We start from the raw sequence: 14,085 nt of genomic DNA on the forward strand, positions 1-14,085 counted from the left end.
TCTTCCTCAAGTCCTGTGTCAGTGAGGAGTTCAGTCTCAGTGTTGGTGTCACTAACCCCTCCACAAGGCTCATTTTTGATTTGGAAAACAGGATGGGAGAGACTATCTCCTCAGAAGCTTTAATTGCAGCCTGAAAGTGTTGCAAAGTAAGCAGTAGCCACACTACTGGAGGTATAACTGTGAAGGGTCTGAGCAAGGTGGGTAGTCCAGGAAAGAGAACAATTTTTAATGAGGTTAAATATTCAGCTGTAAAAAATCCATGCTTTTTAGTGCCCAGCACTTCTTAAACTTATGTGAAGATGGGTCTGCATTCCCCAAAACTGCTCGCCTTCTGTAACCCATATCAGTGCTCTAACAACTGATTTTTTTCCTTCCTAGAAGCCTTTGTTTTACCTTTGGAGACTCTGCTTTGGGCTGTAAGCTTATCAGAGTCTCTCAGAGACAGGAGTTACAGTGAAATTCTGCCGACTGCCTTCAGGTTTTCTTGTCACTTACAGGACTGTAAAGCTTTTCTCTAGAAAGAAGTTTAGATTTGGAAAAGCACCTGTATCCCAGGAAACTTGAGTCGTGCTGGCTGCCTCCCTGAGCACGAGCTGGGGCTGGCTGAGTGCTGCTGCTGCCCTTTGCTGGGGCTGTTGGGGCAGCCCAGTTGTGGCAGCACAGAGGAGAGGGCAGGGACAGATGGAGCTGTTCTTGCTTGTGCCAGACCTGCTCCTGGCTCTGAAAACTCAACTGACAGAGGTGTGGAGCAGTGCAAAGTCCCCTGCAGCACCTCTGGGTCTGGCTCCAGGGTCCTGAGGTGCTCAGGCCTCAGCAGCATGCCACTGGGACTCTGTGACTCTGCAGATCCTCTTCTTCCTGACCTCCTGCTTGCCTGCTGGCACAGCATTCTGAGCATGAGGGAGGGCCAAGGACAGTGGGAAAGGGGCACTTCCCTACAGCTTGCCAAAAAAATGATCTTGTACTACATGCTGGCTGCTTAGAGGAAGATGAGTCTTCAACTCCTCACTCACTTGGCCCCTTTTGCTGGGAAAGGAAGGGTCAAGTTGAAGCCCCTGTTGGGACCTGAAGGTGGGTCTGAAGGCACGGGCTAAGGTTTGTAGCTCTGGGGTTTTTACTTTAGCAAATGAACTCGTAGAAAATCATCTAAGGAAGCAGAACTGCCAAACAAAGGAAATAACAATATATCCTTTTTGTGTGTGTTTTTGTTTTCCCCTGCAGTAACCACAACTCTCTCCTCCTGGTCTGGGCATGCCAGAAAATGCAACGAAACAGCCAAGTCCTATTGTGTCAATGGAGGGGTGTGCTACTACATCGAGGGGATTAATCAGCTGTCGTGCAAGTAAGTGAGTGGAGTTCTTGTGTCAATATGGAAATTTCTTGGCTGAGGGAGAGGAGACCTTTGTGCAACTGCCAGAGTGGGGGGGAGCTCTGAAATTCTCCTGGCAATTGCAGTTTGAGCTGTGCAGGTTCAGAAAGGGGCACTAGAGGGGCAAGGGTGGGGGTGCAAGAGTTCGTATTTTCCTTTTTTGTGTGCGTGTCACTGTTCACTTTTCCTGGCTTTTCTCCCTCTAAGAATATGTTTGTTCTGGCTGTTTCTTTTCCCTTTCTCCCCTTTCTCTTCTGCAGCTTCAAGGAAATTTGGGTCCCTTTTGCTCTCCCTGAGCTGACACGTCCTGTCCTCCAGTCAGGGAGACTTTCAGGGGCACAGCCTCCTCCCTCCCCCATGACTGCAGGGGTCCCTTGCTGAGACCTGCCCCGACCTCTCCTGTATCTCATGGGCCCAGGGTTAACCCCCAGCTGTTCCCCTCTCTGTGCAGCTTTGTGGCCACTGTGGATGTTTGTTTCCCCCTTCAAACCTGAGAGATGTGTACTAAGTTACACTTAAAATGAGCTTTGAAGAGTTTGAAGTGGGGCTGCACAGCCTGAGGGATGTGGAATGGGATGTGAGGCTTTTTCACCCCTGGTTCAGAGCCTGAAAGCCCAATAGCATCTCACACCTCAACCCCCAAGCCTAATAGTGCCTGGGGACGAGCTGTGCAGTCTGATTGCCAGTGCTGGAGGTGTAGGTACCCAGAGCTCACCTGTACCTGCCCCTGGGCTCCTGCACAGTGAGCAGGACGTGGTGCCCTGGGTGTGCATTCACTGAGCAGATGGAATCCTCTTGTGAGCTCACCTGGTGACCCAGGCATCACTGCCCAGCTTGCAGAAGCCCAGAACTGACAATTTTCTCCCTTTGGAACCCAGAGACCTCTCAGTGGAGACACAGCCAAAGGTATTTACATCTGTGGATGTCAGCCCAGCAGCACTGCAGGATGTGATGCTATCAGGTACCTCAGCTCCTCAGGCCTTGGAGGATGCACTGAACACAACCCTCAGCCCCCGTGGAAAGCCTGTGGGCTGGATCCCACTGAGCACATCTCCTCCCTCGTCCCAGCTCTCCTTTGATTCTGCAGGGAGCAGCAGAAAAGGCCATGTGGAAGTGCATCCTGCTGAGCTCTTGTGTTCTGGTGTTCCAGTGCAGTTGTGGTGGAAGGAGCATCTCCCAGTTCTCCCAGACTCGCCCCTTAGACACAGAAAGAGCTGGGCAGGACAGAAACCAGAAGCTGCGGCTTCCACATTTCCCACGCAGGCATGGAGTGGGAGCAGCCTTTGTCCAGCCCAGCCCTGTGCTTTAGTGTAGTTGTCACTGCCATTGGCTTCTTGGTGGCACCGTGGGCTCGTCTTGTCAGTGGTCCCCACAGGAAACACAGGGGGGAAGCCTCATTTGATGGCTGAAGTCACAGCCACCGTTCTGGGGTAGCTGTAGCCCAGGAAGCCCCAGAAATTCCAGTCTTTCCATTCTGGGAAGGGCTGAACCCTTGAAGTGTGGAGGAGTGTATGAGTCAATATCTGTAAGCAATGTGGTCATGGCAGAGGCACAGATTTCAAGGCTATTTCTTTTGGGAAGAACCTAAATGGAGATGAAGATTCAAATGGGATCAACTTCCAATTACAACAAGAGTTACCTGAACTCCTACCATGCATAAGAATCACTTTTTCCTATTGAAGAATACTGTGGTAGTTGTCAAATGTCTTCAGCAGACAGACTGCTTTAACCAAAGCAATTCCAGCCTACCTTCCAACCAGGCTGCTCTGACAGATGATGAACAGAGGGAATGCTCAGTGATGGATTCCATTAAGATTTTATGTGCCACACCAAACAGACCTAATTATTTCATATCATTTAAAAGCCTGAGATCCTCACTTTGCAGATGGTAAAATGATATCCTTTCCTGATGAGTTCCAAGGTACCAATTGCTAAAACCAGATGGGAACTGAACAGGGCAGGAAAGTGTTACCCAGAAGGAGGTGCTGGGAAGGTGTGCACTGTCACTGCTCATCTGCCAGAAAAGGTGGCTCCATGTTCACAGAAACCCGGGATGCCTTCCACACAGCACAGTCACTCTGATCTTACTGCTTGAGGACATCCCTGGATGCTCATTCTCCTTGGGTGTTTTTGTCATTAAATCTCAGACTGAAAACCTGTCTTTTGAAGTGGTGTAATTTTAGAGTTTCTGGATTCTAGAGGATAATAGCTATTGAGGAATGCAGAAGCATTTGAACTGAGAAGTGTTTCCCATAAAACGGCTCTCCCAATGACAAGGGTGATTTTTGGGGAAGATGCTGATGGATAAACAGACTTCACCTTTGCCTGCAAACAAAGAGCTGCTATGTTCCACGGCTTCCTCGTTGCACCAAGACAGGTCTGCTGCTGTGGTTTGGAAAGATGCAGGAGGACAAAGGAGAGGAGGCAAAGATACAGGCTTCCAAGCTCATTTCTGATCTCTGCAACAGCAGCCTTGGCCCTCCAGCCTGACAGAGCCTCTGAACCAGGAGCATGGAAGAGATCAGTAGGTTCTGCTCACAAGCTCTTCAAATGCTCTGGAGATCAACAAGAGCCACGTGAGCAGCTCCAGCCAGGAACACGTGTCCATGTGCTGTTTCCATGTCACTCTTCCAATCAGAGCCAGCAGGGCCTTGGGGGATCATCTGGCTCCCTGTGCCAGCTTCCAGCCCTCCCTCACTGAATGCTCAGAGGGTTCTACCCCCCACCCCAGCACCCATGTGATGTTATCAGCCTTTCCAATACCAGCTACCAGAATTTTGGAGTGTTCTTGTTCACTGCCTGCCACCATCCTGCAATCAGCTTCTTGGAGTGGGTTCCATTCTTGCAGATGTCCAGAAGCACAGGAAATCCTTCTTGTAGATGTTCCCTCTAGCAGTCTGGACCAAAACCAGCAGATGAACTCTCAAAAAATTTCTTCTCCTGATGTGGTTCATGCTTGATTTGCAACAAATATTGCCTAAATTGGCAGCTGGCTTTTTATTATTATTTTATAACAGGCTTCCCAGAAACGTGTTCCTCCTGGTCTTTTAAATCCTGAGGAACAAAGTATTTGCTTGTAATCCCACTTCCTCCCTCCCTTTTTAATACACTCCAGACAGACCTTGGATAAAGCATTTTCTTCACTGAGGAAGGGCCCAGAATGGACTTGGATTGTTCCAGAAATTGTGTCTTTCTGGATTGTGTTCTTCCATAATTTTATCCCTAATTTGAAGTAAATTCTACACATGCTGGTGTCAAAGGAAAGCTGAACATAAAGTGATCTGTGCTGCTATCCTGGCTCTGCAAGCAGACCACCTGAAAGTTAAATGGGAGAAGTGGGACCTGTCTCAAATATTCTGCAAATTTTCTGCATAAACCTGGGAAATGACAGAGCCACGCACAGACAGAACTGACTCAGCAGCCCTTGTAAATTAAAAAGGCCCAGGCTCTTGACAGGAAGAATTTCTCGACGCTTCTCCAGATTATTTTGCTCAGAGAGGCCTTGGGAGCTGGGCTCCAGGGCAGTGACAGGTCTGAGTAGAGCACAGAGGGGATGCACACAAGCAAAGTCTCCAGGTTGGGAGCTGGGCTGGGGCACACAACAGTGGTGCCTGGTTTATTGTGTCCAGTCAAACAGAGCGCTGGGGTGACTGGCAGCCTCTGCTCTTGGATCTGCCTCCATCCTGGAGAGCCTTGGCACAACTTAGAGCACTTGGAGGCTGCTCTAATCTGTTACTGCTGGGTGCCCCACAGGGCTGTGCTATCCAAAGAGCAGAAATGCTCTTTTCCCCAGTTAGGTCTTGGCACACATTAAGTACAGTTGGGGTCTTCCCAGCCAAACAAAGCAAGCAAGTCAGGTCTCATCACTGCAGAGCCTTCTCTGCCCACTGAAAGGCTCTTCACATCTCTTTTGTGTGGTCAGTGGAGTCAAAGTGAACTGCTCTGGGCCAGGATCTTGTGTGGCATCAGAAGACTAAAAGAGTGTTACAGAGCAGCACCCCACATCATGTTGGACCAGCTGTGCTCACAAGAATCAGGCTGGATGCTGTGCAAATGCTGACAGATAAAACAGTCTGGGCTTGGGGTGACAGCTCTGCCTCACATGGGGGAGGCAGGGCAGAGGCCTGGACCACCTCAGGCAAAAAGTGAAAGTCAAGGAGAGAATGAAAACCAAAACAAAGCAAAAGGAGAAAAGATCAGATAGTTTTAAAATTAATTGATGAATCCAAGTCACCGATTTTCAAAATCACATGTTCACCTTCTCCAAGCGCATTGTTTTCTGCAGATTTTCCCAGGACAAGAAAGACCATCCTGAAGTTTTGGCCACACTGCCAGCTCCCCTGTGCTTTCCCAGAGCACCATCCAAGGGTGACTATCACAGGGATGCTGTATGGCTGTGGTCCTCCTGGCAGCACTGTTTGCTCAGCTGCCCTGTGGCATTTGGAGCTGTTCCACCCCTCCCAGTGGCATTAGGTCAGCACCAGCTGCTCATTGCACAGCCACAAGGACGTCACTGTGCCACGGATGTACGAGCAGCCCTGCAGGGAGGTGTTGCAATGTCCTTGGAAATGAAGAGCTAGGGGTGAAAATCTCCACATCCTGTTCCAAATCCCCCAAACCAGCCAGGACTCGTTCCTTGGGTTTCGCATGCTGTTTATCTTGGGTGATGAGATCAGGTACCTTTTCAGGTTCAAGTGGCCCATCTGTGCCTCCTGCTCAATGCACTGTGACTGCATCAGACCCTTGAGGCCCATCAGAGTGTGGAAGCTGATCCTGCAACAGCAAAGGCTCAGTGCAGGCAGCGACGCAGATCCTGCGGCCGCTGCCGTCACTGAGCCCAGCAGTGGATGTCCCTGAGCTTTGGACTCCGCTCTGCAGCAAACATGCCTTGGTTAGCTTCTCTGGAGAAGGCCTTTGTGTTTATTCTGGTTGCTTTCTCTTCTTCCCATCAGTGATTTGGTGGAGTCCAGCCTTTTGCGGCTCTCCAGAGCCTGATCATCTGGGACTGGTCAGGGGACAATGACAGAACTGTCTTCTTTTTCAGCCCTTCCCACGAAAAAGCAACATGCTTGAAACATTTTTTTTTCCCATTTGCTTACTTCAGTGCATTGTGTCCTTCTGCTACAGCTTGTCTTTATCATGTCATTTTGAAGCACCTGCTCATTCACATTTTTCTGCAGCATGGATTGCTTTATGAGAGCTACTGAATTTGGCATATTTTAATTAAGATCTGGGGGTGCAAAGGAAATGTGCCTGCCCTTGCAAGATTTAGAGCAACAGCTGGACAGAAAAGGTTTTGCTTCCAGCGGGAAGACAAAAGTAGCAAATAATAATTAACAATAATTATTACCCTGCCCCGATACAGGGCAAAATGTCGAAGTACCTTAATTTTCAGCAATAAGTGCCCAGCAAACATCATAAAAATGAGTCATTCCAACTATTTTGGTTTGTACTTTTTGAGATGCTTTATTTGACTGATCATCTTACTGCATTTTTGTTACCATGTAAATATCTCACTGCAATTCATCCTGAACCCAAGAGCAGAATTTTGCAGATGTTTTCAAAATGGGGTTATTAAAAAAATAAAAGATCTTAAGGTCAAAATTAAAAGAATGGGATATTTTCCAGCAATAATAGAAAACAGAATCTGGACAGAAAAATCCCTGACCAGTTTTATCAATGGCATTTGCAAGTAATTTTCAGAGGTAGCAATTAGACACAGAGAGATGGAGTTAAGCAAGGGCAGTTTTGGGAGTCTCCACTCAGGCTAGAGAGGGGACAAGGTGCTGTCTGCAAGAGGCTGGTGCAGCCTTGTCCTTCCCCAGGACCATTTCTACAGACACACCCTTGCCCACTTCCCTTGGCCTCTGGGGAGGGACCCATTGTGCCTCTGTGAGTGCACCATAAACTCCAAAGGTGATATTTGCAGGGAAGTCCACCAGCTGTGAAGTCCCTGCAAGAGTTTTCCAAAGAAGGGGGGACTTGGTTTTGCTGGGCCAGCCAGCCAGAACCTCTTGAGTCAAACGTGCAGGAAGAAGGATGCCATGATCAAAGACCAGCTCACAGCTCTCAGCTGCAGTGAGCCTTAACTTTCAGGTGTATCCCTCACTGCAGAAGAGCTGCCTTCACCACAGGCAGCAGATTTTAATGCAGAAGGGATGATCTCTACTGCTCTTCCTGTCCAGACTGGGAGAACCATGTGCCAAACACGCTGGAAATTTCTTTCCTTCAAGTCACATATGGGGCCACAGTAACAAATAATAAATCATCTTCAGCAGCTTAGAAGTTGGAGACAGGTTTTAAAAAAGGAACCAAAAGCACTGCATGCTGTCAAAGGTCTTCTGGTCACTGCTTCTGCCTGCAGCCCTGCTTATGAGGAGCCAGAACCCAGGTATACAGGGGTGGCACATTGTGTCTTGACAGCTTGTACACAAGCTTGAGAGGTGACAGAAGGTGCTCTTGTTCAGGGGGGTATTTTTCCTGTCACTTCTCCCAGTGCTGAATCACTGAGTAACTAAAGATGAAAATCCTGAGCTGTCCTAGACACAGAGAAGAGCTCTTCTCCCCACCCACGCTTGGCTGACTGCAGAGATCTGAAGATGGGCTATATGGTGGCTGTCATGGCATCAAAGCCTCTTTGACACCTTTTTGTTTTGCTTTTTCACTTCTTACCAATTCCTTTCTCTTGGCTTTTATTTCCTTCCACCAGTTTTCCCATAATTTTCAGTCTATCTTGCAGCCTCGGTCACACTGGAGTTCCAGCTTTGGCTGACCTCTTGCAGGTGTGCACCTGAGGTAATTTTAGCTCCTTTCTGACAAAACACCTCTTTTTGGGGTGGGTGGGACAACTGCTTCATTCAGCAGCACCCTTGAGGCCCTTTGGTGTGCTCACAACGTCCAGGAAATGTCAGATCCCAGAGAGATGGGAAGCACGTTGCAAGCTAAACTGGATTCCCTTGAAGACTCTGTGAAGAAATTCCTGACTCTATCAGAGGTGATGAATAAACTTCAAAAAGGATTGGGAAGACACCTTCTCTTTTGGATTCCTTGCTCAAAGCCCAGTGCAATCTCTGAAGGGTTTCTCCAGTCCTGCTTCCCTGGGGCTGTCTTTGTGAGTCTGTGCCACCCAGTTCCTCAGGTTTGTGCTTTTTGATTGACAACGGGGCATTTCCTTCACTTCCCAGCACCAGCTTCCTCTGCTTCATTGCAGGGAAGGTCACCAGGCCCCATGTCTGATGGTCACCCCTTGGGCTGAGCTTTCCTTGGGAGCTGGCTTGGTGTGGCTGGTACATCTCCCTTTCCTGCACCCCAAGATGAACATCCAAGAATGAGAAAAAAGTGCCAATTTTTCAAAGATATTTCCCTGATTAGGGAGTTCAATTTTCAGTTTCAGAAGTGACTTGGAAACTGAGAAACTGAAGTGTATGACTGGAGAGTTCAGTGCAGCCTCACGCAGAGCCATGCCCTGAAGTTCTCCATGAGCAGTTTGGGGTGCACAAATAGCCCAGCACTCCCACTTAGAGGTGTGAGCACAGGTCCCAAAAACCCAGATGCTGACCCACATTTGGTCATGGGCAGTGAGGGTGCAGCAGGTCAGGCCTACTCAAACTGCAGTGAAATCCAACAAGAAATCAAGTGCCAAAGCCAGGTCACTGTATGTCCATGATGAAGTACAACTACTAAAAATCAAGGTTTTCTGCATGGAGCCTGGACCTGGCCATGGACCTGGACCATCCCCCACCAGATGCACAGGCTGGGAACAGTTGCCTGACACTGTGCTGTGGCTGCTCCAACCTCCTGCTGTCCTTTGAAGTGGCCTGGCCAGGAGCTGAGCCATTGACATCAGATTTGGACTCTGATTCATCTGGTTTTTATGAGGTGTCTTTCAGTCCCTTCCTTGTTGACCACTTGCAGATCACTGTGGGACAGTGAGATCTTGTGGGTGGCATCTGAGAGTGAGGAAGGTCTGACGTGTACCAACTGCAGAGCCTGCAGCTCTGCTCACAAGAAGTTGAAAAACAGATGATAAAATGCTATAAAGATAAAATCCTCTTAAGCTCAGAGGAAAGAGAGGTCTGTTGAGAAGGGAGGGAGTTGTGGGACAGGGAGGTGAGAGCTGGGACTTGAGGAAAACTAGGGAACCTCTGCAGGACTGTCCAAGGAATATCCAGAAGAAAAGATGTGAAGTGAGGGAGGGAGACAAGTGCCTGGGGGAGAAGTGTTTGACCATGCCAGGCTGGGCTCCCATCGTTTCCCAGGCTCACCTGCAGTGGGTGACAATGCAGAGGGTGCAGGTGCTGCTCACCTTGGTGGTTCTGCAGCTCCTGCTGCACCCCTGCCCATGGCCCTGTGCTCCCCAAACCTGGCTCAGCTGGGGAGTGCTCTGGGGAGCTACTCATGGGCTGGTGCCAGTGCCTGGTGGCCCTTGACTGCAGGGCACCTTCCCTGCCACCTGAGAATCCTGTGAATGTGTAGCTGGTGCCCCTAAGCTGGCACACCTTGGCCCATCAGGTGATCCAGGCCAGGACAGAGCCTGAGAGAGCCTTGCATTTGGACAGCATGTGAGACCCCTTCAGCTCAGCTTTCTTCTCTGTCCCTTCCTCTCTGTTAACACAGAGACTCTGCACGTGCTTTCTCTCTAACCACCCCGAGAACACCCTGTGGGTACTTCTGGGGTCACACTGGGGAGATGCTTTCCTCACCCAACGCTTGCTGTCGCCTGAGCAGCTGCTCACTGCTTTTGGTGCCTCTTGCCAGTCTACAGAGAGCTCCAGAGAGTCTCTGAAAGTAGCATCCAGCCCATCTCAGTCTTCCTGCCAGCTGGTGCTTCTAGCAGGTGAGAAGGAAGGAGGCAGGCAGAGCAGGACAGAGCAGGAGGGGTTTGGCTGCCTGCTTGAAGACCCTGGCCTAAACCAGAGCTGGAACACTGATGTTGCAGGTGCCTGGTTAAAGCAAAGAGTAAATACGCATGTAACGCCTTTATTTTTCCATTCATCACAATGCACTTTTTATTTCTGACCTTAGCCTCAAGAACTGTGCCAGACATGTTCTGTGATTTCTCCCCTTTTCCCCTCCAGATGTCCAAATGGATTCTTCGGACAGAGATGTTTGGAGAAACTGCCTTTGCGATTGTACATGCCAGATCCTAAGCAAAGTATGTTTGAAGACAAAAAATGCACCACACTACTTAAAACCTCCCGGGCACAGCGGTGGATGTAGAGTGCTCTAGTCAGGGATGGCTCTTGGTGTCAGCTTTGGGTAGGGCTTAGGGCTGCAGGTAAGGGTGAAGGATGAAGGCAGACAGATTGGAGCCATGGAAGGGATCAGAAGAGGCCTCAGTTCAGCCTGTTTGGGTGTCATTTTGCTATCTTGTTTCTCTCTTTCTGGTTTTCTCTCTTCCGGTAGGTGTCCGATCGAATTCACAGGAGACCGGTGTCAGCATTTCGCAATGGTCAGCTTCTCCAGTATGTCTCTTTCTACTTCTCTCTCTCCTTGTTGTTGTAGCTCTGTGTCATGTCCTTAAAGCAGGTTCTTCTGTTCTCCAAGAGCCCTCTTCCTGTCTTGTGCACTCCCAGCTCTGCTTGGTACTAAGAGGAGCTGTGACCGTGTCCAAGAGGAGAACTGGGGCTCGTTATCTCCCCATTTGTTAGAATGGGCTCTGCTTTCATTTCTGATTGAACTGAATGCTGCTTGCTCTTTTCAGGCAAAATGCAGACGAGCTCATGTGGTGGGTGTGCTGTGTGAGATGAGCCTGTGCTGTGTGTGGGGCTGGGCCTGCCAGCATTGCTGTCCTGACATGGACTGTCCTCTGCAGGGCAGGATTTGGGCATTTCTCCCGTGTTGTGCAGGGCAGGATTTGAGCATTTCCCCCGTGTTGTGCAGGGCAGGATTTGGGCATTTTCCCTGTGTTGTGCAGGGCAGGATTTGGGCATTTCCCCCATGTTGTGCAGGGCAGGATTTGGGCATTTCCCCTGTGCTGTGCAGGGCAGGATTTGGGCATTTCCCCTGTGCTGTGCAGGGCAGGATTTGGGCATTTTCAACTGTGCTGTGCAGGGCAGGATTTGAGCATTTCCCCCATGTTGTGCAGGGCAGGATTTGGGCATTTCCCCTGTGCTGTGCAGGGCAGGATTTGGGCATTTCCCCTGTGCTGTGCAGGGCAGGATTTGAGCATTTCCCCCATGTTGTGCAGGGCAGGATTTGGGCATTTTCCCTGTGTTGTGCAGGGCAGGATTTGGGCATCTTCTCACCACTCCTGCGAGGGGGGTGTGAGTCTCCTTGAGCCAAAGGAGGAAATCACAGCCAGGGTGTGACTGTAATGAAATCACTTTACAGTCTGTGGCACAGAGGTCAAGCTGGAAGCCTCTGGGCTTCCCAGCCTGACTGCCATGCGAGATACAGGATAAACCTGCCAAGTGGGCATCAGACCATGTCCCTCTTAGACACAGAGGTGCTCTCTCTCCTAGGTGGTTGGACAGCCTTGCATATGGGATTGAGCCTAAGTACAGTGACTGATCCTTTAATGCTTTCAGTGGGTGTAAATGCCCCAAAGCCTTTGCACTTAGTGCTTCCCAGTTTCTAGTTTCCAGTTCCTACAGGTCTCACTTATAGACATAACTAGCTCATGGTGGTCAAGGCAGATGATTTTTCTGGGTCCCTATTCAGTCAGTGTCCCAGCATCACTGGGACCCTGGTCTGGGTAAGGACTGATCTGGAAGGAGATGCAGTTACAGTGCAGGAAATCTGTGACCTTCCCTGTGACCCTTCTGTGACTGTCCCTGAAACCCATCCTGCCTCCACGCTGGCTGGCTGGACCCACCACAAATGGTGGGTTTAAAGAGAGGCTTTTTAAAAAGAGCCAAAAAGAGGCTTTAATTAGTGGTAACCAGAGGAGAAATGCCTCTTCAGGATGGCTCCTTGATTGCCAGAACGCCTCTCCCACTGCTCTGTGAGGAATCCTGCCGTCCTCATCCTGAACGGGAATTGCAGGAGCCTCATTAGCACGTGCTAATAGCTGGCAAGTGCTGGAATTAGACTCCCTTGCATGGAGCATACAGACAAGATGCAAATGGACTTTGTGGGGCCCTTGGGACAGCTCAATGTTTTTACATTGCCTTTTGTTCCAAATTGGCTTCCGAAGTTGAAACCTCCATTGATTTATCCTCCCAGACTCCAATATCCAAGCAAGCTCTTTTTAAAATGACAACCCAAAATGTTCTATTTTGATCTTTCACCTGATGCTAAAGGGTTTCCTTCCCTCTTGGAAGCCCTGGGAGTCAGGGCCCTGGCTGCAGCCAGCAGTGGGATGCTCACCCCATGGAGCTGATTTGTAGCATGTTTCATGAGGTGGTGTCCACCGGGCTTAAACATTATTGCTGCCATGCTGCAAAACCAAAACAGGGGTGAAAATGAGTTTTATGTCAGGAAAATGCCTTTTGAGAGCATTAATGGCAGGAGTAAACAGCATGTGTTTTTTTTCCCCAGCTTGCAGAATGCAGCTTTTTATGGGGCTGAATTTATTTTCATTTTATTCACGTGTTAGAGGAACAATGTCAGCTTTAAAACTGACACATGTACATTTCCTTACCTCAAGTTTGCTTTAACCACAGCGTAGTAAGGTAAAAACAGCTTAACAATCCAGGCTACCTGTCTGAACTTGGATAAAATTCATATAAGAAGATGATTCATACATGTTTATAGCTGTTTTCACTTTCAGGTCACAGTTGGGTAATACAGATAGCAGCAGCATTGAAGAAAAGCTTGCACTGAACTTTCTGTTTTTCTGGGTAGGAAAAGCATTTCACTCAAGTATGGACCCTGCAAATGCTTACCTTCTACTTTGATCAACAATTAGGGCACAGGAAAAGTTGCTGATTTTCCATAATTCACTCAGTGCTTCAACCCATATGGGTTCTGACAGGTCAAAAGCTGAAACAGATTAAATGAGGTTCAGGCATTTCCACTGGAAATAAAATAGCTCTGTCCTGATTCATGTTTTGAGAACACTGCCAACATTTGACAGATACTTAAATAAGAACACCTATATTGGTGTTGTTTTAAATGTATTTGGGGTATTTCAGGTTTTCAGGCCTAGATTGGATCCTCCTGATTCTTTAATATGAATATTAAATATGACAATGACTTTTATTAAGTATATCCCAGGGCTGAGTGAGAGTCTCTGCAGAGTGAGCTAAATTGAAGGTGCTGTTCTGAAAAGATAGGGCAGATATTTTGCTGAATTTGGGCCACAGATGGAGATGGTGAAGCATCCCAGCATCATGCCAGATGTTGTGTGTCCTTCTTTTGGGAGCAGCTTCCTACCTCTCTGGTTTAAACCCTTATTCACATTTTGCTCAGGTAAAATTTCCCGTGTTCTCCAGGAGTTCAGGCTGTCTTTGTCTCTTTGACAGGTAGCTCTGGAGGTTTATTTCTCTCTGATTGCCCAAAACACCTGCTAGACTACATTAAGATGAAAAATCAGGTGTATTTAGATAGGTTTTCTCTCATGTGATGTTTCTTTATGTTGCTGTTACAACCACATGAGCAGGTGCCTACTGCCAGCCCTTTTGGATATATACACGTCTGCTTGAAAATGAAGAGAAAATGTTAAAGATGGGGTTTTGGTTTGTTGTGGTTTTGGTTTTGTTTTTGTTTGTTTTTTCGTTTTGTTTTGTTTTTTTTTTCCCATGTCAGGCTCACACTGTTGCTATTTTCTACCA

At 48.5% G+C, this 14,085-nt stretch overlaps 1 protein-coding gene across 2 annotated transcripts in view; it reads left to right on the forward strand.

The window, feature by feature from the left end:
* NRG2 (neuregulin 2) overlaps window positions 1–14,085 on the forward strand; it is a 155,283-nt gene that overhangs the window by 122,681 nt on the left and 18,517 nt on the right. For both annotated transcript variants that reach the window (XM_053990833.1, XM_053990834.1), the window contains 2 exons: window positions 1,222–1,342; window positions 10,775–10,833. In XM_053990833.1, the coding sequence (XP_053846808.1) occupies window positions 1,222–1,342; window positions 10,775–10,833 (180 nt within the window). The remainder of the gene's footprint in view (window positions 1–1,221; window positions 1,343–10,774; window positions 10,834–14,085) is intronic.

Source organism: Vidua macroura, chromosome 15, assembly GCF_024509145.1.
Source record: "Vidua macroura isolate BioBank_ID:100142 chromosome 15, ASM2450914v1, whole genome shotgun sequence".
Taxonomy (NCBI): domain Eukaryota; kingdom Metazoa; phylum Chordata; class Aves; order Passeriformes; family Viduidae; genus Vidua; species Vidua macroura.